This window comes from Pelodiscus sinensis, chromosome 11 (genome assembly GCF_052426305.1).
Source record: "Pelodiscus sinensis isolate ZL-2025 chromosome 11, ASM5242630v1, whole genome shotgun sequence".
NCBI lineage: Eukaryota > Metazoa > Chordata > Testudines > Trionychidae > Pelodiscus > Pelodiscus sinensis.
Window position 1 is genome coordinate 25,150,241 of NC_143062.1, and position 24,562 is coordinate 25,174,802.

The window sequence follows — 24,562 nt, forward strand, 5'->3', positions numbered from 1 at the left end:
TGTTTATTTTCCTCACTACAAGTGTTCCCTGTAAGCTGTGTACTTGAGCAGTCACCCAGGAGAGAGTTAACAGCTGCTCAGCTGATTAACAGAGCACACACAGTGCCCGTGGCCAGCATCATATGTTTCTATTGGTGGTGCACATCTGCACATGCTGTGGTACATATAACAAACATTATTCCACTCACTGGTGGGAAAAAATTACTCACTGCACTAGTAACGAGCAAACCTTAAAAGGAATGGACAGTCATTTTAGAAATGTATTGGATGTTCTGACCCCTTTCTTTCTCCTACCTCTTTACAACCCTCTTATCCAGGAAAATATCCACACACATGCTAAATTTAAGCATATGCTTAATCCGACTGAAGACAATATGTCTATAAATATGCTTAAGTTTAAGAATGTAGCTTCCCTCTATAGAAAACTCAAAAGTCCAAGGGCCTCAACTGCAGCTGAACTGAAATGCAACACAGTCTAGGCACACCTTATGTAAATTAGGTAGCCATTTTCTAAAAAGTTCTATTCAGAAAGTCAGTGCATTCTTCTAATAGAAAAACTAATTACGAAATAAAATATATCTTTATTGTCAACCAATAGTTGTTCATTTAGTCCCCTAAAGGCCCAATCCTGCTTCCAATAGAGTCGGTTAATCCTGCCGCCAATGAATTCTAAGAAGCTAACATTTCCACCTAGATGAATTCTTCCCTCACTTATAGTTTTAAGGATCTATTTGAACCACACTAAAAATGAGTAATCAGTAAATTTCATACCTCATACATATAGTCATAGACCAAGCCTTTCTCATCAAAGGGACAGTCCCATTTACCTACAGCTGGTGGCACTGGATGAGCCTCAGATTTTCCTGCTAAAACATCCCTTGTAAAGTTATCAAAAAGAACTCTGCTGTCACTGTCACAAGTTCCACCAATGGACCAAACCATGGAGAAAGCAAAACAAGCCTGTGAGGACAAGAAGATAAACAATTACCATTTAAAAATAACAACTATTGCATAATCTGATCAACAATATTTAATGGCATGTAATACTATTATGCTGAAAATTGCTAACTGTCATTGTAGGAGTCTTCAAGCCAAAGATAATCACGCATCTGGTTAAGGATAAGCAGAAGTAGTTAAGCCCTTTTTTGTAGTGACAGCGCTGGAAACAATTGAAGATACCACCCAATGCACTGAGCTGTATGATTTGAGGGACTATAAGAGAGTTTAAAGAGAAGCTAGATAATTTCATGGAGGTTAGATCCATAAAAGGCTATTAGCCAGGGGATAGAAATGGTGTCCCTGGCCTCTGTTTGTGGAGATGGATGGCACGAGACAAATTGCTTGATCATTGTCTTCGGTCCACCCCCTCTGGGGCACCTGATGCTGGCCACTGTTGGCAGACAGGCTACTGGGCTAGATGGACCTTTGGTCTGACCCAGGATGGCCATTCCTATGTCTTCACTGTACACAATAAAGCTAGTAGCATATGTATCCGTTTATCTGTTTTAGAGGAGAAAGCCAGGGAACAAATCACACTTATCACTGTAGTATATAAGTGCCTGAATGTCAGCTTTCAGAGGCAGAGGTTCTTCCATACAGAATTCACTACAACCTGCATTACAAATAAAACATGATACCAAATCCCTGATGATTCTAAATGAATATGTGATGCTGCAGATAGTCTGAAGGGGTGAGATTCACTCCCCGTACATGAAGCTTGAGAATTCAGGCTCAACGTAAGTGAAGTGAAGGGATTTGAAATGTACTCCTTCACCAAGCCAGGACCTGGGCCAGGACTCAATGCTGCTCCAATGAAACAACCCTTCGTATTAACTGTGTGAAGCATAATGTAGAACCCACTCACAGACCACCTCCAAAGTGGCAAATGCAGTTATACCTGCACATCATTCCTTTCCCAACATACAATCATGGCTTTAGCTAGCTGTTTGGTCTAATTACAACATAAATTTAGTAAAACCAACATTTTCTAAATTAATTGACAATAGTTGGAAAATGGTTGAAATATAGCTGTGTAAGTAATTACTAATCCATTATCACTAGAATGTCTGAGCACCTCCCAAGTTTTAGAAAAGTAGCAACAAAACAGTCTCTCACTTTCTTCCTTCATTTACCAAATCGAAGTGAACTTGACTAATTAGCGTGTGTGTGTGTGTGTGCAATGCACTTATTGCAAGAAAGTCAAGATGAAGAGATTAATTTTGCAAAAGACCTATTATCAATTAATTCCTCTTTTCCTTTTTTAAATATATCTAGTAAAAGACTAACCATAATCCATGTGTGGATATTTTTGTTTGTAGGATCCTTTTGCACAGTTTGAAAAAGTAACATTTCAAAAAGTCGAGTGAGAGACACTACAGCATTGCTGTTACTTGTGGAAACCAGCTCCTACAAGACACAAAGAATGGAAAATGATGAATATCACAGTATTAAATACTTCTCACAAATTTTAGTATATCTTTTGGGAAAACAACCTTATATTATGAGAGTCCATTTGTTCAAGAACTCCTCCCAAAAAGTAAGAGCTAGAATCACCAAATTTGGTATGCAGCTTCCTCTAATCTGAACTTAAATCAAGGTCAGGGTTTGGTTGTGCCAGGACAACTGGAAGCTCTGGGAATGAGACTATTTTCTATAACAGGGAAAGGGAAGGGCAGAGAGAGAAGGGACACAATACTGAGAGTGGCCACTGGGGGCAGCAAGTCTGCAAGGGTGAGCTACACTGCAGAGAGTCACTGGGGGCAGCTGTACCACCAAGAAAGTGTCCAGCATAGCTGGGGATCCACCATCTTGCCTGACAACAGACCAGGTAAGTAGTCCCTCTGCCCCAAATTCTTTCCCCCCAGCCCTTGGCCTCAGTGCTGAGGAGAGACAGAAGGCCCCTAGCCCTGAGTACCTTCTCACCACCCAACCCTCATTTTCTCACTCCCCCATGTACCCAGCCTCCTGCCCTGCTCCCCCCACCCCACATCCACCTCCTGCCCTGCTCCCGTCACCCTGCTCCCCCCATCCCACATCCACCTGCCCTGAAGGACCCAGGCAATGCCTAGTAAGTTTTCTAGTTAAATTATGTATTGGCTCCAAAGAAAGGATTTACACTGTTTTTCTTTTATTTTTAATGGCAAAATCCTTTTCTCTACTTCTGTCCCTAAAAAGTTACCCTCTTCATCTGTAATATTGACTCTGACAATAATGCACCTTTCAAAAATTAGGCATAATATATACAATGCTATAGATTCAGCATTGGGAGCACCACTTATTGTATTGCATATTGGGCATCACATATACTATTTTTCCTAAGATAAAATAATCCTTTTTCCTCCTCTCAAACTTCTGGTGAAAACTTTTTTCACTCATTACATTACTGGTTAGATTTTATCTGCAAATTGTACCTAATATTCTTAGTCACATTTTCCAAATGTGCTAAAATAGTTGTCCTCTCAAAATCAAGTGCAAATCTATTGCATTTGCAAAAACCTGCCACTACCATCAGTAATTGTTCTTTCATAGGACACGGAGAGTGGAATGGAAACAGCAACATAATTATTTTGGTGAAAATAAACACACAAAAAATACCTTGCATTGTTGTTTACGAAATCTTAAGGCTGGTGGAATCAACCAGTTAAAAAGTTCTTGCAGAAGATCTTGCTGATCCTTTTGTTTTAGGGCTTCGGGTAAGCTGTTCATCCAAGAGGTTACAAGAGGCATCCAGCCTAGCTGTAATGGCTCCAAATAAATCATGCCACAGCGACTGACTGTAGCTGGCTAAAGAAGAATAGTAAATTTAGACCCTATCCACGCATCATTATATATGTATAATTGTGCAATTGTGGATAATGTTTTAACTGACTACTAAACTTACTGAAGCCTGGGAAAGGTCCATTGTTTCAAAGATCAGACTCATCTGAGCAGACATTTGAATGATTTCCCCACTCATCAAACAAAGCTAAATATGAAGAAGAGTTCATTTAACACACACAGTTATGAATATTAGCAAAATCTTATACAACGATCTATTTCAATTGTAAATGAATATGTTTCGATTGCTGGATGATCTCCACATCAAAATGAGTGAAGTTAACTATAGTAAATGGAAGCTTCAGGGAGTAGCCGAGTTAATCTGTACAGGATAAACTTAAAAAACAAATACTGGCCAGGTAGCACGTTACAGACTAACAAAACATGTAGCTGGCATCATGAGCTTTCGTGGGCACAGCCCACTTATTCAGATGACCAGGGTTTTGAGGTTAGGATGTGCAGACCCAAAATAAATAAGGGAGAAGGGGGAAGGAAAAAAAGAAAGAGGGCCAGGAAACAAGCAGCAGAGGTTATTACAAAAATCAAAGGGAAAAACAGGAAGGCAGAATAGGCAATCAGTAAGTACCTAAAGATTGGTGATAGAGATGCAGCCGTGTTAGTCTTTAAAGTGCATAGTTCTGTCTTTTGTTTTATCTAAAGATTGGATAGTTAAAACAAAGTAGATAAGGATCAAAGTCAATAGATGGGGGGGGGGGAGATACTACCACAAGAATCTACATAAAGAGCTGTTTGCACCTTCATTGAATGTTAGGTTGTGCAAACAGCTCTTTATGTAGATTCTTGTGTTAGTTTCCCCCTTATCTATTGACTTAGATCGTTACTGCTTCTCCCTTCTCCCCTATTTATTTTGGGTCTGCACATCCTAAACTCAAAACTCTGGTCATCTGAAAAAGTGGGCTGTGCCCATGAAAGTTCATGATACCATCTACATGTTTTTTAGTCTATAAAGTGTACCAGACCAGTTTTTGTTTTTTAAGTTCATAGTAAATGGGAAAGACTAACCATTACCCATCACAACAACAATCATTTGAAACAGTGACCAATTTCTATTCGCTTTGGGCCAAATTCTATGATTTCTCCACTCAAATCATTTGTCTATTAAATGTGGAAATAGGAATTGTAGTTGTAGTATACAGGACTCAAACAATTTTTAGAACCTGCTAGAAGAGGAAATCACAGGCAAAGAATAAATATCGGACCTCATTTTTCTCACTTATACCAGTTTTAAACTAATTAATATATTAACTTAAGTGGAGTTACTTCTTATTTACACTGATATAAGAAAAGAACCAAACCAATTACCCACTGGGTGCATCTAGACTGGCAAGATTTTGCACAAAAGTGGCTGCTTTTGCGCAAAAACTTGCCTCCTGTCTACACTGGCCGCGAGAATTTGCGCAAGAGCACTTATGTTCTAATGTAAGAAATCAGTGCTTCTTGCACAAATACTTTGACGCTCCCACTCAGGAATAAGCCCTCTTGAACAAGAATACTTGCGCAAGAGGGCCAGTGTAGAGAGGAACCTTAATTTCTTGCGCAAGAAAGCCCGATGGCTAAAATGGCCATCGGAGCTTTCTTGCGCAAAAGTGCGTCTATACTGGGCACGGATGCTTTTGCGCAAAAGCAAATATTTTGCGCAAATGCACTTGCCAATATAGACGCTCTCTTGCGCAAATACTTTTAACAGAAAAACTTTTCTGTTAAAAGTATTTGCGCAAAATCATGCCAGTGGAGAGGCAGCCTTTCTGTAAGTTTTACAAAATAAGTTTTACACAATTATCTTTCAAAACAAAAATATTAATGAAAATATTAATAAACTAGGATAAACTCGTGCTTCAAACTACAGAATGTCAAGTTTTTCCAGGAAAATCCCATGTCTCTGAAGTCAGGCACGCAAAAATATAAAAAAACCTGAGGACCATATTTTAAATTTGAGGCTGTGAGGTCTTGCAAAGAAGAATCATTATTAAATTTCAAGTATTATTGCTACAATTGCTGTTTTCTTTTATATGTAGTATTATGTTTCTTAGGTGGCACAGCATTTTCTTTAGACATTTATGTTTTACCTTTTTGTTGTCATCCAGCACTGTGTTCATACTCTCTATCCACAGAGTATCAATAGGACCATCAAAAACAACCCATTTACGGTCTGGTGACTCAGATAAAGCAAATTCTCGGAAAGTGTTGGCAACAATACCATCTGTCCACTAAACCAGGAAAAAAATGGTAAAGGGAAGTTTTAAAAATACTAAATCTAAACTTAATGAGACTACACATATGCTTAGATGCTTTGCTGGATCAGGGCTCTACTTAGCTCAAGTTAATGAACAAACAGAAGAGCTAAGTAAAAACACTGACAAGTGTTAAGAACTATTATAAATACTACTGATCCTTTGTCAAGCAGTAGTTGAATTCAGGACTTTGCAAGTCTCAGTTTTCCATCTGGAACAGAAACTGGCGACAAAAAAAAACAGATTTTTTGTGTGTGTAATTTGCTTGTGTACAAAATATACACAAGTCTTGTTTCCTCAGAAAAAAAAGGTGGTAATGAAGAGCACACGGGCAACTCCCTCTTGCACAAAAGGTGAAATAATGCACCTCTGTCCTGTTTCCAAAAACTGCCATGCTAATTGCTCATGTCTCTTTATGGGAAATGTCCAGCACAGGTACTCATTACAAAGGGGATACAGTTCTCTAATAAACAGGAGTTGGAAGAGGATTTAGACAGGAAGGACTCCTATAAAGAAGATGGGGAAAGTGGGGTTGGAGCTCCTAATGTTTGGTACAGTAGAGACAACATCCCGTTTTTCCAGAACTATTAGCCTTCTCACAAGGGGAAGGGAGCAACATTCCAAAAATGGACAGGGACCAGGCTGGGAAGGGGGAGGGCTGATGGAAACCCTCCCAAATAGGTAGAACTGATTAAGTAATGAATGACAACCTGAACTGTATGATTTGCTTCCTGGTATTCACAGATAAATTATGTGAATAAATTTGTAGCTTAATTAAACCACATCCACAGCATCTTGTTTTTCCTTCTGTGTGGCTATGAAAAACTAGTTATCTTGCACTTCCTGAATCTCCCAAAGTCTCATGAAAATTTCCCTACTTCACAGAGAGTCTCCTCTTCCTCAGTTTTACATTAAGACGACCCTCAGAGCTATGAATACCAGAGGAACAAAGGTTGTCCATAACTCTGAAACATTTGTAACTCTGAATAAACGTAATGGTTGTTCTTTCAGTTTGCAACTGAACACCAACTTAATATAGCTTTCAAACTTTACTATGCAGAATTAAAATGCTGCTTTCACTCCCTTTTCTAGTAATTTATGTTTAACACAATCATGTACTGTATTTGGGTGGGGTTTTTTGTATTTGTTTCTGTTGCTGCCTGATTGCATACTTGTAGTTCCAAATGATTTGTGTGCTTGACTAGTCAGTTCATAACTCTGGTGTCATAACTATGACTTTACTGGAAAGCTATAGGCCAAATGTTTGTCTACATAGTTTTTGTACTGCTTTAATTATACCAGTACAGAAAATCATATAGTTTAACTATAACGTGAATAGTTATATTAGTATAAATGCACTTATATCACTATCACTCAAAACCCATATAAGCACCCGTATACTGATATATCCGCTTCCACATTAGGGGCTGTACTGAGTTAACTACAGTGAAATACAAATCATGAGTATAGCCAAAAAAGTTAAAGCAGTACAAAAAACTGTGTAGTCCATACCCACAGCTGCTCATGCAGACCATGTGGCTCTGAAAGATAAGCCTGGAGGTCTATCCTCCTTCAGTGCAGGAACCTCAGCATCTCTATTGTTATATACAGAAGAGCAATTTAATTCACACATTACGTTCTGCATAAAGTTATAGCATTGCATCTCTTGCTCTTTTTTTGTAGGGAGTTTCATACTGAGGGTTTATATATCAATGACCTTTACCTGCAAACTATTAGCACCTTTTGCCATAACAATGTATCTTTACATTTGGTCCATTTATTCAGAAATGTAAGAATTTCTGTTCTCAGGGTAATCTTCACAGGTAATCTCTGGTAAAATCTTCACATTTGTTAATGTGAGTGACCAACACCTGGGTATGAGCACACAAATCAGGCTAGCCTGAATGTGAGCAGCCACACAGCAAAGCCACAGCCAAATTACTGTGTCCTCACTAGTAATGCTGTCCTCCCCCAGTCAGTGTAAGGTGGTCAGATTTCTGGGGGCATCTCCCATGGCTATTGGTGATCCTGTGAATTGAGTAAATTGTGGAACAAAAGGAAGTTACTCACCCTGTGCAGTAATGATTGTTCTTAGAGGTGTATGTCCCTATGGTGATGGGACATCCAGGAGCCTCAGATTGAAGCTTTTTTGTGCAGTTGTCAGCAGGCCACACATACACAGAGAGCACCTTGTGCTGCTCTTGCTTCAGCACCCCGTGCACATGGCCCAACCCCCCTTCCTCGCTTATGTCCAAGTAACTAAGACTCTGAATAGAGGGGAGGAATGGAGGGTTGCAGAGCATCCATGGGAACACACACCTCGAAGAACAGTCATTACTGCACAGTGTGAGTAACTTCCTTTTCTTCTTCAGGTGATGTCCTCATGGATTCTCCATTGTTGGTGACTATAAAGCAGTACACAACATAGATGATGAGAAATGGAGTCACTGCTTGGTGGCTAAAGATAGGACTGCTGTAGCCACCACTGTAACTGTTGCCAGTTGAGGCATTATTGCGTAGTGCCTGGCAAAGGTGTGGTCCAATGACTAAGTGGCTACTTGGTAAATGTCCTTAAAGGCCATGTTGCTTAGAAAAGTCATGGAGGTTGCAATAGAATGGGTGGAATGTGCCTTTGGTGGGACTGTCAATGGTTTGTTGCAAAGGAAATGGCACCCAAGTATACATGATGATATCCATCTGGAGATACGTTGCACAGAAATTGGTGCGCCCTTCTAATGTGCTTTGATGGATATGAAGAGGTGTGGAGACTTCTGTAATGATTGTGTCCTATCTATATAAAAGTCCAGAGCCCTGCGAATATCCAGGGTATGGAGCATAGCATCCCTGGGGGATGTGAGAGGCTTGGGAAAAAATGTTGGTAATACTATGGGCTCGTTGACATAGAATGCTGTGCTGATCTTGGGTAGAAATGTTGGGTGTGGTTGAAAGGTCACTCTGTCCTTGGTGAAGACCATATATGGTAGTCTGACCATCAGGGCTCCTATCTCGTTCACCCTCTTTGTCGAGATAATAGCTGTCAAGAATAGCACCTTCATTAGAGTGGGAAAGTCACCATGGGCTCAAAGGGAAGTCTCATGAAACAGTCTAGAACCAAGTTCAAGTCCCAGGTAGGGGCTGGAGCTCTATGCAAAGGGTAAAGGTTCTGAGGCCTTTCAGGAACCTCCTGGGTATGGACTGTGTGAAGATGGATGATCCATCTATTCATTCGTGGAATGTCACTATTGCTGCAAGATGTACCTTGACAGAGTAGATTGATTGAAAGCGGACAGGGGGCTGCAGACAGGGGAGTTTAAGAGGGAGAGCAAGAGATCCTGCTGCTGAACAGGCTACCAGGTGAGAGTACTAGCTTTCGGTGTGAGTGAGTTTGCTCGACTGTTTGAATTTTGATTCTGATTTCAAGTGATTTCAGTTTCAGTTACTGTGGCAGTTGGGGTTGTGTGTCTGGGAGTGTTTGATCCTTTGTTCCCTTGATTGCCTTTGATCAGCCTCAGGATCAGCCTTCCCCTGTGTGACTAACGAGGGGGTAGGCCTGACATAGGAGAGCAGGCTTTAAAGGCCAGAGGCAGAGTGACCAGGGGAGCGAAGTGGACAGGGGGCTGCAGACAGAGAGTTTGAAAGAGGGAGGCCTACTATGGTCGGGAAGACCTGCAACACCTGTGCCAGCATTGCTTCTGTCTCCTCCACCTATGCCTGTAGCCAGACAGACCACTGACCATGGAAGCCTCTACCCAGATCCTGGTGTGGTTTTGCAGGGACTGTGGCTTGCAATTCTCACTTACTGAAATCGAGGCTGAGGGGACCATCCAATGTGAAAGGTGCCTGCTGGTAGAATCTCTCAAGAAGCAAGTGGGAGAGCTACAGGAGGAGGTGGCTAGGCTGAGGAGCATCCAAATCCAGGAGCAATTCCTGGACAGTATTCATGTGGAGACAGCTGAGGTAGCTGTTCTACTACATAAGACCGCTGACATACCACTGGTGGAGGAGGAGATGGCTCGGGGGTGGGGCACTGGCAGTTGGTCACTTTTGGCAGCAGGTGTGCTCCATCCCTGCTCCCAACCCTCCTACCGTGGTACTGGGAAACCGTTATGCTCTTCTTGATACAAGAGATAAGGAATCACCCCCTACATTTGAGGAGGAGAAGCCTTGTACCCCTAAGGCTGGAGATCTGCTGCCACCACTGTGAGGAGGAAACATAGGGTAGTGGTGGTCAGAGACTCTCTTCTGAGGGGGACGGAGGAGCCCATCTGTCACCCTGACATGTCATCTCAGGAGGTATGCTACCTGCCGGGGGCCCATATCCAAGACATTATAGAGGCACTGTCGAGGATTATCTGGCCTTCTGACTACTACCCCATGCTACTCATCCATGTGGACACTAATGATACTGTGAGGTGTGACACTGAGTGGATCAAGACTGACTACAGGATTCTGGGAGTACGGGTGAAGAAGTTTGGAGCACAGGTGGTATTCTCTTCAGTCCTTTCTGTCAAAGGTGTAGCCAGACATGAACCCCATCTTGTTTCTTCCCCCCCCCCCAGAGAGCAAGAGAAAGGCAGTCAGCCTTTGATGCTCTGGGAACGTAGGTGTGCTGCCTGTCCCTGACTCTACCATAAACAGAAACTAGACAGTAAATGGGCTAGCTGATGACCCGGAGCCTCCCGCAGCCCTGATGGCTAGTACCAGTAATTGACATGCCTGCACTGTCCCAGGAGAGGAATCTTCGCCCATCACATACCAGAGGTGCCCATTGTCTGCATTTTCCCAGGTGTGAATTATGCTTGGCACCCTTCGTGGGAAACTTGGCATTCAAAGCCATTTTTCCTAATTGGCCACTTGAGACCAGGAAGAAGCCTACGTGACCCAAGGGGTATAAAGAGGGGTTTAGTAGCCCACCCCATTTGAGCTGTTTCAATCATCTACACCTGCTGGCAGGTATTGATTGTCCCCCAAGGTCTGTGAGACGCCCAACCTCGCCCTACTTCTTCCCGAGGGACTGAGAGAAAGATGCTGGCCACGCCAAGTCTGGAACGCAGGGGTGAGAGCAGGAGTCACCAGCTAGGTGTCTATTTTGAATGCATTTAGTAAGAGCTCAGAGAACCAAAAAGGTTTCATGGTACCTGTAAGTGACTTATCAGTGTAATTTCTGTCCTGTCCTTTGTAGTGGCTGTGTTATCTGTAACACAGTAGTAGCATTTAACAGCTAAGTTTACCCTGTAACAATAAAATAGTAACTGTTTAAGCTTTAACCTGACTCCTTCAGTTGCTGTAACAGAACCAAGCACAATTTAAAAGAACTTCAGCTGGTCATAAGGGACAGGTATAGGAAGAGCTTGGGCGTTTTGGATTGTGTCACTCCCAGGTGACAGATCCGTTGGGGCATCTCTCAGTCTTCCCTAGACTGCCCGCTGCGAAGGGATCCTGTATCTTAGCAGCTGAAATCTGAGATGTAATAAGCTCTTCCTATAAACTCGGGGCATCTTGGCTGCCCTCTGCGACGGGACCCCGGTCCTAGCAGTAAAGTCACGGATGTTAAACTCTTCTCAGGGCACCCGTCAGTCTCACCTAGACTGCCCACTGCGATGGGACCTTGTGTCTCAGCAGTTGAAGACTCGGGTGTAACATACACATGCACTGCCCTGACCATCGGCTGACAAAAGGTAGGGGCCTAGGCAGAGACAGATGCATCTTGGAGGTGAATGCCTGGCTGCAAAGATGGTGTCGCCAGGAGAGCTTTGGCTTCCTCAACCATGGGATGCTATTCCAGGAAGGACTGCTAAGCAGCAATGGGGATCACCTTTCAAGAAAAGGGAAGACTGTATTTGGATGCAGACTGGCTAACCTAGTGAGGAGGGCTTTAAACTAGGCTCGATGGGGGCAGGTGACCAAAGCCCACAGGTAAGTGAAGAACATGGAGACCTAGGAGATGAGTTGGAAATGGGAGGGAGTGTGGGCTATAATAGCAGAGAAAAAGAAGGAACAAGGCAGAACTAGGAGGCAAGATAAAGTCAGCATCTTAGATGCAAGAAGTATGGGTAATAAGCAGGAAGAGCTCGAAGTGCTAATAAATAAACACAACTATGACATCATTGATATCACAGCAACTTGATGGGATAATACACATGATTGGAATATTAGTATAGAAGGGTACAGCTTACTCAGGAAGGATAAGTGGGGAAAAAAGGGAGGAGGTGTTGCCTTATATATTAAAAATGTATACACTTGGACTGAGGTGGAGATGGATGTAGGAGACAGATGTGATGAGAGTCTCTGGGTTAAGCTAAAAGGGGTAAAAAACAAAGGTGATGTCATGCTAGGGGTCAACTACTATCCAGGTGGAGGAGGAAAATGAGGCTTTTTTTAAACAACTAACAAAATCATCCACAGCACAGGATTTGGTGGTGATGGGAGATTTCAACTATCCAGACATATGTTGGGAAACTAACACAGTGGGGCACAGACTATACAATAAGTTCTTGGACTGCATTGAAGACAACTTTTTATTTCAGTACGTTGAAAAAGCTACTGAGAGAAAGCTGTTCTAGATCTGATTTTAACAAATAGAGAGGAACTGGCTGAGAATTTGAAAGTGGAAGGCAGCTTGGGTGAAAGTGATCATGAAATCATAGAGTTCACGATTCTAAGGATGGTAGAAGGGAGAACAGCAAAACAGAGAATGGATTTCAGGAAGGCAGATTTTGGTAAGCTTAGAGAGCTGGTAGGTAAGGTCCCATGGGAAGCAAGACTAAGGGGGAAAAAACTGAAGCGAGCTGGCAGTTTTTCAAAGGGGCACTATTAAGGGCCCCAAAACAAGCTATTCCGTTGCATAGGAAAGATAGAAAGTATGCCAAAAGACCACTTTGGCTTAACCAAGAGATCTTGCATGATCTAAAAATTAAAAAGGAGTCATAAAAAGTGGAAACTAGGACAAATTACAAAGGATGCATTATAAGCAAACAATACAGGTGTGCAGGGGCAAGATTAGAAAGGCATAGGCACAAAATGAGCTCAAACTAGCTGCAGACATAAAGGGAAACAAGAAGACATTGTATAAATATATTAGAAGCAAGAGGAAGACCCAGGACAGGATAGGCCCACTGCTCAGTGAAGAGGGAGAAACAGTAACAGGAAACTTAGAAATGACAAAAGTGCTTAATGACTTGTCCTTCATGAATAATTGATTTGTGTATGGGTTTTTTAGAGTGTGGGAGGTATTCCATAAGCTCAGAATTTTGGAATAGTTATTCAAATCACATTTCACTAGCAATGCAGAATAGTTAGCAAATCTTAGCTATAGTGTAGCCGAAGAGTATACATTTCCTCCAAATAGGTCTAGGGATAGGATAAGATAAGATAAGATAAGATAGGTATGAGGGCAAGGGTGAAGGAGGTTTCATTGCCAGAACAGATGGAGTTGTGGACCGTCTTGTACAGGTACCTTAGTGCTCCCATGGCGACCAGCAGGGAGGGTAGTGGGGTGGAGGATATGGACATTCTGAGTATGGGTGTCGTGATCTGTCTCGATGGTAGTAGAGATGTAGTAGGGGAGGAGAGCTGTGATGAGAAAACACTCCTCTGGTTGTTGTCAGCAAAGGCACCATGCTCAGAAAGTACGGGAAGCCTCATATATCATAGGAAGGTGCATGGTGATTATGGCATCGGGGAAGCCTCCCTGAAGGAAGAAGGAGAAGTGTGCTGTCTGCTGCTTATCTCGGGTGCCAGTGAGATGTGATATGCCTGGCTCCCATTCTGGTGAACAGAATGTGTCGATGCTGGGATCCCTGTATGGGGCAGCATTGACTCAGGTGCTTATAAGCTGGGGTTCAGTATGTGCCCTCTTTGTGCGATCCATTTAGCTGGTGGTGCCACATCTTTAAATATCGCCGGCACCAGTGTGGGCGCTTGCCGATTAGAGCCCTCTGGTGCAGATGCTGATCTCATCAGTTCCAAGGCTGTATGAGATGCTACAGTATAGGTGTCAGTCTGTGACCTAGGCTCCATGGTGTCCAGTGTGTCCCCTTTGCTCACCCTGGGAGACGGGGTGGGGGACAATGATCTTGTTGGGGAGAGTCTCTTTTTCGACCACTTATGAGGTAGCAGGGAGGCAGCCCTTTTCCTAGGAGCCTGTCCTGGTGGCAGAGAGGATTGAAAGTCCTCATTGGGCTGAATACCTTTCTCAAATAAGTTCATGTGGAGCTAGAGCTCCCTGTGTTTTCTAGCTCCGACAGTGAAGCTGCAGCAGTGATCACATTTTGGGGGTACATGAGCTCCCCCTAAGCAGCTGAATGTTTGTCTGAGAAAGGCATTGGCTCACGGCATGTCTCACATTTCTTAAAGCCTGGTGAGCCTGGCATTATGGAGTCTGTGCAAGGCTCAAGCATTGTTGAAATGCCAATTGCCAAGTTTGCCAGTTTACACTTCTTATCTTCTTTTGCCTCCCTCTTTGTCTTTTCAGGGTTTTTTTCTTTTTCTTTGTTTTTTTTAAACAAGGGGAGAGAGCGGAGGGTAAAAGTGCTATATGACTGTTTGAAGTATGCTGGCACTGCAGCAATCCTGTTAGGAGCCAACAAGAAATTTCTATTTTCCACGAATCAGGTAAGGATATCTAGACTATCTCCGTGAGGAGAATGAAAGGCTGAAGAGAACAAAGAGCTCCTTTCACAACCAAGAGGACCTGGGGGGGGGGGGCGGTCAGGCAATGCACGCGGGGCACCAAAGCAGGAGTGGCGCGAGGTGTTCCCCATGCATGTGCGGCCCGCTGACAACTGCTCAAAAAAGCTCCAGTCTGTGGCTCTGGGACATCCCATCACCAATACTGGAGCACCCACAGGAACATCACCTGCAGAAGAACTTGTCTGTCCTTCTTGGCATACCATTGGAAATCATGGAAGAGTATGGGAAGCAATCAACACTTGATTTAGCGTGCATCCTCAGTGCAGAGTAGGCAGATTACCAATGTAAGTGACAGGTTCTAGTCTATACCCCAGTCAGGCCAGCTAGCCTAGGTTTACATCATCACCAAACTTAGTTGAGAGAAGTGTGTGTGTGTGGATACGAAGGAGTTAGAGATAACATCTGAATAAGAGCACCCTTCAGCAAAGATATATATATATATATATATATATATATACAGCTATGCAAAGCAATCAATGCCAACAGGATTTTACAAACATAACCAAATGAAGGAAAATGACCAATTGCTATACAATATTTTTTTAAATAGACATATGAAACAATACCTCATGGGATATCATATCAAATTGTCCAAAGAGTTGACCCATAGTAATGGATTTTGGATTTACAGTTCTAAAAATTACTTTTTCTTCTTCACCATATCCACGTTCATTCATAAGGGTTAGTGTATCTGCCAACACCTGCAGAACTTTTGTCTTCCCAGAAAAAGGTTCTCCAACAAGCATAAAGCTATAGATAAAAGAAAAATATTAAAAATCTCAGCACTCTCAAATATAGACTTTATGGTACTGATCCAGTTGATTGGCCTCAATATGGACTAGTCATGCTTAAAATTAAACACATACTTAAGCATTTTGCTATATCGGATTCCTTATGTAGCAAAAATTACAGTTAGAAATGTATTACATCACTCATTAGGAATTATGTTTTTAGAAGGTCGATACAAAAGTGTATGTGCATTTTGCATGTTTACAATGTTACCCACATAAATCAGGTATTTTATATATCCAAAATAACCATTTAAGGAGTATAAATGGTAATTTGTGTATGCAAATACTTGATTTGCTCATGCAACTGCATATATTTGATCACCCAACTGGACTCTATGCAGCAGCAGGGATTTGCACATTTATTTAGTACATTTACAGTACAGTGCAAAATTGGGCTTAAAACACTCTCTAGTTTTATTTCTTTTCTAGGGAAAGGTTATCATAAAATTCTAGAACACAAAGATAGATAAGGAATTTGCACTAAAACATAAATCAAGTTATTTTCAATCACAATTCAAAACAAATTTGTTTATTTCATACCATTTTGGGGTATTTTAAAGGATTCGCTAGTTAATGTTTTTGCAGAGCGTTTTGGATATGCAAAGCCATACTTCAGCACTGAGTACTGTATATGTTTCTTGTGAGGTAGTACACACGTATTACCACCACATGTTTGCTGATCAAGAAAAAGGCAGGCACTAAAATGGCAGAGAACTGGTTGGCTAATATTTTAATACAGACAAGCTTTTACAGTTACAGCTCCTCTCCACAACTTGTGTCCAATCTGAAATGATTAAACAAGCAAAGCCTGCTATCAAATTCAAAGGGGAGCATTGGGACTGCAGAATCAAATACACCTGGCTTCAGAGATACCACTTTCTTGGGCAATAAATCTGCAATAAAAATTAAGATATCCCAAGGTACCAATATAAACATTCTGCAGTATGTAGTTACTGTTGCGTTTTCTATATTTGATTCAAATAATCATTGTTTGTCTTTCTTTAAAGTGGAAATAATTTCTTAGTCTATTTCCATAAACATTCTTTATTGCCTACTACACAAAACATAACTACTTGTGAAACAGGTTCTGGCAATCTTACCCATGTCTAACAATCATCATTTCATATGTCTGTATCATTTTCTCAATAAAAACTTTAACAGGCTGGACATTATTTATAACACAGCATTCATTGGCACATTCCAGAAAATCCTAAAAGGAAAACAAAATACATTTTTTGCATATGATAGCACTCTTTAAGAAAGAATATTGTCACGGTTACATATTAACATAGTAAATTTACAACCATTCTTAATAAAGCCATATCATTTTCTTCATGAACGATATGAACATGTATCTTTCCTCATTCTATATTCACATTATTGTCGAGAACAACTTCTACCACAGCATGTTTTAATACATTTGTGGATACCAATTCAGTTTAATTAATTACTAAATTCTCTTGGATAAAGCTAAAGAAAGACGAAGTTACTCACCTTAGTGCAGTAACAATGTTTCTTCGAGATGTGTGTCCCTGTGGGTGCTCCACTGTAGGTATCGGGCTCATCCCAGCACCACAGGTTGGCGATTTTCAATAGCCTTAGTCAGCCGGACTGCACATGTGCGGTCAGCATCTCGCGCTGCTCGTGCCCTTTGATCGTTGCGCGCGGTCTAGCTCCAGCCAGTTCCTCTCACCACTCGGTTAATTGCAATGAAAAAAAAGAGACAAAGCTCCAGAGCGGAGAGGAGGGCGGGACATGGAGCACTCACAGGGACACACATCTCAAAGAAATATCATTACTGGACCAAGGTGAGTAACTTCGCCTCCTTTTTCTTCGATTGGTGTCCCCGTGGGTGCTCCACTGTAGGTGACCACACAGTAGTATTCAGGATGTGCTCTGGAGTTAAGGTTTGTCCGTAATCAACAGTACTGCTGAAGCGACAGTGGAATCGGTGGCCAAGTGTTGTACGATCGCATAATGGTTCATGAATGTAGCATTAGATGACCAGGTAGCCATTCGACAGATGTCACTCAATGGGACTCCTCTCATGAAGGTTGTAGATGTAGCTACTGCTCTCATAGAGTGGGCTGTTGGTTGGGATTGGAGAGATTTATTATGACTAGCATAGCAGGTGGTGATGCATGTTACTATACGACTTGCAATAAGTCGGGTGGATAAAACATTGCCTTTGGATTGTTCTGCAATTGACACTATCAGCTGATCCATTTTGCACTACTCTCGGGTTCTGTCAATATAAAAAGCAAGGGTTTGACACATGTCGAGTGTATGGAGAAGAGCTTCTCACGAAGAAGAATGAGGTTTTGGATAAAATGATGACAATACGATAGGTTCATTGATATGAAACTTGGAACAAACTTTGGGAATAAAGGCAGGGTGTAGACATAATATCACCGAGTCTTTGGTGAATGATGTAAATGGTGGTGTTGCCATCAAAGTGGCCAGTTCACTGACTGTATGTGCAGAAATAATTGCAAAGAGAAAAACCAATTTCACTGTGAGCATTCAAAGAGATGTTGTGGCCAACGGCTCAGACAGGGGATACGTTAGAGTATCTAACACTAAATCCAGGTTCCAGGAGGGTGGTGGTGGTCTACGTGGGGGATTAAGATTTGTCAAACCTTTTATGAATCTTCTAGTGATTGGGTTAGCAAAAATTGACATCCCCTCAATGGAACGATGGAAAGCATTGACTGCTGCTAAATGTACTTTCAACGAGGAAATAGAAAGGCCCGTTTGTTCCAGGTGAAGGACGTAATCGACGATTTGATAGAGGAGCGAGGCATATAGGTCAATCTGATTATCGCAACATCCGAGCACAAATCTTCACCATTTTGCAAGGTAAGTTGTTCATGTAGACTTCCTTTTGCTATGCGTTAAGACAGTTTTCACTAGCTCCGAGCAGAGATGCTCAGATGCCTTGAATCAGTCAGGAGCCAAGCCGTTAAAAGTACAGTCTCCAACCTGGGATGGAGGAGGGAGCTGCAATTCTGAGAGAGAAGGTCTGGCAGGGGAGGAAGAGGGTAAGGTGGTTGCAAGGACATTAGGTGCAGGAACAGATACCGCGGTTGTCTCATGCTGGAGCTATGAGAATTACCCATGCAGAGTCTGTGTTGATTTTCTCTAGTACCCTGGGTATGAGCATGGTCAGGGAAAATGCGTAAAGTAGAAACATCTCCCAGCTGATCAGGAATGCATCTCCCAGCATTCCCTTTCCAATGCCTGCCCTGGAACAATAGTGGCAGCACTTCGTGTTGTCGACAGTGGCGAACAGATCTATTTGAGGAGATCCCCAGAGATAGAAGATGCGTCGAAAGGTGTCCGCACGTATTTCCCACTCATGATCATGAGGGAAATGTCTACTCAGAGAGTCTGCTATAGCATTGCTGGTGTCAGGTACGTAAGATGCTATTAAGGTGATGTCATTTTCAATGCACCAATTCCACAATCGGACTGCTTCTGCACAAAGCAATTCACATAATACATCATTGTGATGTTGTCGGTCAATATTCGGGTGGTTGTTCCAGATGTGTGGGAGAGGAAATGTCTGCATGCACAAAGACTGCTCTGAGCTCTAGAAGATTTGTGTGAAGAGCTGCTTCTGATGCGGACCACCTGCCCTGGACCATCATGCCGTTCATATGCGCTTCCCAGCTGGTCAGGGAGGCATATGTGGTTAGCTGATTCATAGGCTGCAGACAATGGATCGGGACCCCTGCCATGAGATTGTGTGGCTTGGTCCACTATGACAGTGATCTGTCAATGTAGGCCAGAGGAGCTATTGACTTCTGAATACTGTGTTTTGTCAGGATGTACACGGATGCCAGCCAATGCTGAAGGCAGTGGAAGTGCAGTCATGCATGGCGGACCACGAATGTGGTAGCAGCCATATGTCCCATCAGTTGCAGACAAATGAGTACCGATACCGTAGGGGTGTGTACCAGGATGATTACCAGATCTTGTATTGCTTGGAATCATTCCACTGGTGAGTATGCCTGTGTCGAAATAAAGTTGAGCCGGGCTCCTATGAAGTTTATGGTCTGTGTCGGCTCCACAGTGGACTGCTGCTCATTGATTATGAGGCTGAGGGAGTTGAAGGTCTGTCTGGCCAATGTGATCATGTGGGATGTCTCTTTCCATGATTGACCTTTTATGAGGCAGTCGTCTAGGTACGGAAATATGATGACGTCTCTGTGACACAAATGTGCTGCCACTACCAAAAGAAAATCCTGGGAGCAGACTCAAAGCCAAATGGTAGCATCGATATTGAAAATTATCATTGCCGACAACAAAATGAAGGAATTGTCGGTGCGCCAGGTGGATGGCAATGTGGAAATAGGCGTCTTGCAGGTCGAGGGCTGCAAACCAGTCTTCATTGTCTAGTGATGGTATTATGGCAGTAAGGGTCACCATTCTGAAGCATTGTTTTTGGAGGTGGCAATTTAACTTCTGCAGATCAAGAATAGGTCTCGTTCCTCCCATTTTCTTCTGAGTTAGGAAATAACAAGAGTAGAAGCCTCTTTCTCTGAACTGATTTGGAACCCTCTCTACAGCTCCTATAGACAGGAAGCGATAGACTTTTAGTCTTAAGAGATCCTCGTGAGATGGGTCCCTGAGATGGGTGGTGGGAGGAATGAAGGTAAACGGGATTGTGAATCCATATTCCATGACTTCCAAGACCCATCAGTCTGATGTTATGCTGGCCCAATGACGATAACATGGCTGTAGGCAGTGGTGGAACAGAAGAGGGATCTGATGTTGTATCCTGACAACGTGAACTGTGTTAGCACCCTCGACTGAGGAGTCAAATCTGCTGCTTTGTGACAGACTGATTGGTCGCAGAGAGTGGTTGCGCGCGTCTGCACTGTAGACATTGCTGTGGGCGAGACTGATCATAGGGGCGGTGCTGCTGCCTTTGATATTGGTAATCATATCTCCTCTGATATGAGTAGTATCCCTTGCATCTATAAGGGGGAGTATACATCCCTAAAGTACGCAAGATCATAGACGAAATCCTCCACTGAAGGAGAACTCGCATGTCTTTTCTGCAAAAAGCCTTGGTTTTTTGAACAGGAGGTCTTCTACTTTACTCTGTAGCTCTTTGGGGACTCTATCTGTGGCTAGCCAGGACGATCTCCTCATAGCGATCGCTGTAGCTGTAGACCGTGCAGCTCTTATCTGCTACATCTAGGGCGTTCTATAGCCCTGCCATGGCCGATGTGAAACCCTCCTGTACGATAGATTTCAGGAGTGGTCTCTTCGACTCGGGGAGATGTTGGAGAAGTTCCGTCAATTGTGAGTAATTATTGAAATTATGCTTGGAGAGCAGGGTGGTATAGTTCGCTATGAGAAGGAGCAAAGTGGCTGATGAATAGACTTTCCTACCAAAGAGGTCTAATTTTTTACTGTCCTTCTCTGCCAAATTGTTTCTGTATTGTGGTGTCTTCGCCCTGTGCTGAGCTGCATCAACCACTAGAGAATTCGGCTGTGGGTGATGGAATAAAAATTCGAGGCCTTTGGAGGGAACAAAATACTTTTTGTTGGCTCGCTTGCTTGTTGGTGCTGCAGAGGCTGGGGTCTGCCAAATTTCTTCCACAGCCTCCGTAATTGCTTCATCAATAGGAAGCAGGATTTTTTTACCGTTGCTGAAGGTGCAGGTTTTTCAGCAGACCGTATTGCTTGCTCTGCACCTTCCCTAGCTGTACCTCTTGAGATTCCACAACCTGCATGAAGAGTTCCTGAAATTGTTTCAGGTCATCCGAAGGAGACATTTCACCTGGAAAAACAGCTTCATCAAGGGAGAATGAGGATGGTCTCTCGGCGATGTATCGAGTTGTTGATCCTCTCCCTCAGATAGCTGGCCCTCCTCTAGATCGGACTGCTGGGGTTGCACAGCACGACTCTGTGCTGACAGAGCTGGCAGGTGCTCCTGCTGTTGTAACTGTGACTCAACCACAACATGCTGATAGACAGGCGAGTGGCAGCAACATGGAGACCACTATAGGAATGTGATCTGTAATAACAGCGAGAGGAATAATGTGGTCTGTGGTAATGCTCATAATAATGCTTAGAGTGAGTAGGTGATGAACGTCTGGATGATATAATGCTGCCATGCAGCCTGTAATATACTGTGTGAGGAGACAGTACTGGTGAATGAGGCAAGTGCCAAGAAAACCTCGAGGATGGTGAAAACGAGTTGTGCCTATCATACTGTCTCGGATGTTCCCGTGGCAGTTTGTGGTACAGGGATCTAAAACTGTGTCGAGGGGAATGAGAGACGTCTCTAGTCCGGTATCGAGGATTACTCCAGATGGGAGAGGGATGCGTCAGAGGCGAGGGAGACGATGCCTGAGAGAAAGTTGGACATTGGGAAATAGGACTCCAATGACTGTTCGACTTTTCAGCGGCTTTCTTTGGTGACAATGCGGTGTCACTCCTTGAAATCAGCCCTGCCTCCGCATTGTCTGGCACCTTCAGTGCAGATGTCTGTGGCTGCACTGTCACCGGTTCCGACATGTGCAGCACCGCTATTGGTGCTGACCGCTCTGGTGCCGACAGTGCAGAGGGCAAGGGCACCGCCGATGGTCGTGTAGTCACCGGTACCATGAGACTCTCAGGTTGGGCTCCCAGTGCCACTGTCGATCTTGGTGCCAACAGTTTTCTCGGTGCCAGGTTTATCAGCTTTTTAGATTTGGCACTCACAGAGGTTTTTGAGGACACGGGGACAGTGCTGGATGTACCCAGTTTATCCCCTCTGATGACCGGTTCAGCGGGTGAAGAGCACGTGGGGGATGCTCTCAACTTCTGCACTGCAGTCACCCCTGGAGAAAAAGCTCTACGCTTCTGCGTCACACCCGCCTCTGAACTCGACGGTGGAGCAGGGTCCAAAGGCTGTAAGGCTTTGTCAAACAAAATCATTTTGAGGCGCATTTCTCTGTCCCTACGCGCTCTGGCAGTCAATTTAGAGCAATGCATGCACTTTTGTGGGACATGTGCCTCACCGAGGCAACAAATGCAGGCCAAGTGGCCGTCGGACGCCGGCATGGCCTCACGGCAAAGGGAGCACTTTTTAAAACCTGGTGAACCAGGCATTATCAGGTCCGACTAGGATATTACTTTAGGACCTAGAACTAAATGACTAAACTTTTTTTTTTTTTTAAAGGTAAAAACCACTAACAGTTAAATGAAGATTTTTTTTTAAGACTAACTAGAAAGAACCGTAGAACACACTATTAAACTAACACTAACTATTTTGGTAACTAACTATTCACAGGAAACTGACCAGAAGAGGAGACGAACGGAGCTCTGCCTGCGACTGAGGACCGTTGAAAGGAACTGGTGGGAGCCAGACCACGTGCAACGATCACAGGGCACGAATGGCGCGAGATGCTGACCGTGTATTTGCAGTCCAGCTGACTATGATATTGAAAATCTCTGAACTGCAGCGCCAGGACAAGCCCGACACCTACAGTGGAGCACCCACGGAGACACCACTCAAAGAAGAACCTAAGATTACTTATTTTTTAATGAGAGTGTTGTCATAGGGATTAAACTAACATGCAGTATCTTCACATTTTAAAACTCATTTTAACTTTCCTGAGTGTTCCCAGGTAGACATTCCCTGACTAGAGCACTATTTGCTGACGTTCAGAATTTAAGATGCTGTGACTTAAACAAAAGTTACTTTAGTTAAATATATAAATTCTCTATTGGAATATTGATGGCCTCCAGTGATGTTAATATTTCTTGTGTTCTATATACAGGGCAGGCTTTAGCAAGCGCAGGGCCCGATTCCGGGGGCGGGGCTGCACATGCGCCGTGTGCCTGGGATGGCATACCTGGAATGGCACTGAACATGCGTCGCACACCCGAGAGCAGAGCCCCCTTAGGCGCGGGGCCCCATTCCGGGGAATCAGCCAAATCAGCCTAAAGCTGGCCCTGTCTACATATAACAGAGGTTGCGACTGCTCTGGAGGATAGAGTCATAATTCAAAATGATCTGGACAAACTGGAAAAATGGTCTGAGGTAAACAGGATGAAGTTTAATAAAGACAAATGTAAAGCGCTCCACTTAGGAAGGAACAATCATATAGAATGGGAAGCGACCGTCTAGGAAGGAGTATGGCAGAAAGGGATCTAGGGGTTATACTGGACCACAAGCTGAATGAGTCAGCATTGTGATGCTATTGCCAAAAAAGCAAACATGATTCAGGGATGCATTAACAGGTGTGTTGTGAGCAAGACACGAGAAGTCATTCTTCCGTTCTACTCTGCGCTGATTAGGCCTCAGTTGGAGTATTGTGTCCAATTTTGGACACCGCATTTCAAGAAAGATGCAGAGAAATTGGAGAGAGTCCAGAGAAGAGCAACAAGAATGATTAAAGGTCTAGAGAACATGACCTATGAAGGAAGGTAGAAAGAATTGGGTTTGTTTAGTTTAGAAAAGAGAAGACTGAGGTGGGACATGATAGCCGTTTTCAGGTATCTAAAAGGGTGTCATAAGGAGGAGGGAGAAAACTTGTTCATCTTGGCTTCTAAGGACAGAACAAGAAGCAATGGGCTTAAACTGCAGCAAGGGAGGTTTAGGTTGGACATTAGGAAAAAGTTGCTAACTGTCAGGGTAGTTAAACACTGGAATAAATTGCCCAGGGGGTTGTGGAATCCCCATCTCTGGAGATATTTAAGAATAGGTTAGATAAATGTCTATCAGGGAGGGTCTAGACAGTATTTGGTCCTGCCATGGGGGCAGGGGACTGGACTCGATGACCTCTCGAGGTCCCTTCCAGTCCTAGTATTCTATGACTCTATAACAGTGATTTGGCTTATCCTGTACATAAAAATCCTTTCTATCTCAGAACCTAATATGGAGGGCTGCTCTACACTAGAAAATTAGATTGACCTATCAACATTGTTAAGGAATGCAAAATACACACACACACACACACCCTGGGCTACACAGTTAAGATGAACTAAATTGCCATGTAGACAGCTCTT

At 43.2% G+C, this 24,562-nt stretch overlaps 1 protein-coding gene across 1 annotated transcript in view; it reads right to left on the bottom strand.

Annotated features, from left to right (window-relative positions):
* DNAH12 (dynein axonemal heavy chain 12) overlaps window positions 1–24,562 on the bottom strand; it is a 235,155-nt gene that overhangs the window by 116,464 nt on the left and 94,129 nt on the right. The window contains exons 31-37 of the mRNA XM_089781364.1: window positions 16,651–16,760; window positions 15,326–15,509; window positions 5,904–6,044; window positions 3,881–3,964; window positions 3,595–3,783; window positions 2,287–2,406; window positions 772–960 (exon numbers count right to left, since the gene is read on the bottom strand). Of these exons, the coding sequence (XP_089637490.1) occupies window positions 772–960; window positions 2,287–2,406; window positions 3,595–3,783; window positions 3,881–3,964; window positions 5,904–6,044; window positions 15,326–15,509; window positions 16,651–16,760 (1,017 nt within the window). The remainder of the gene's footprint in view (window positions 1–771; window positions 961–2,286; window positions 2,407–3,594; window positions 3,784–3,880; window positions 3,965–5,903; window positions 6,045–15,325; window positions 15,510–16,650; window positions 16,761–24,562) is intronic.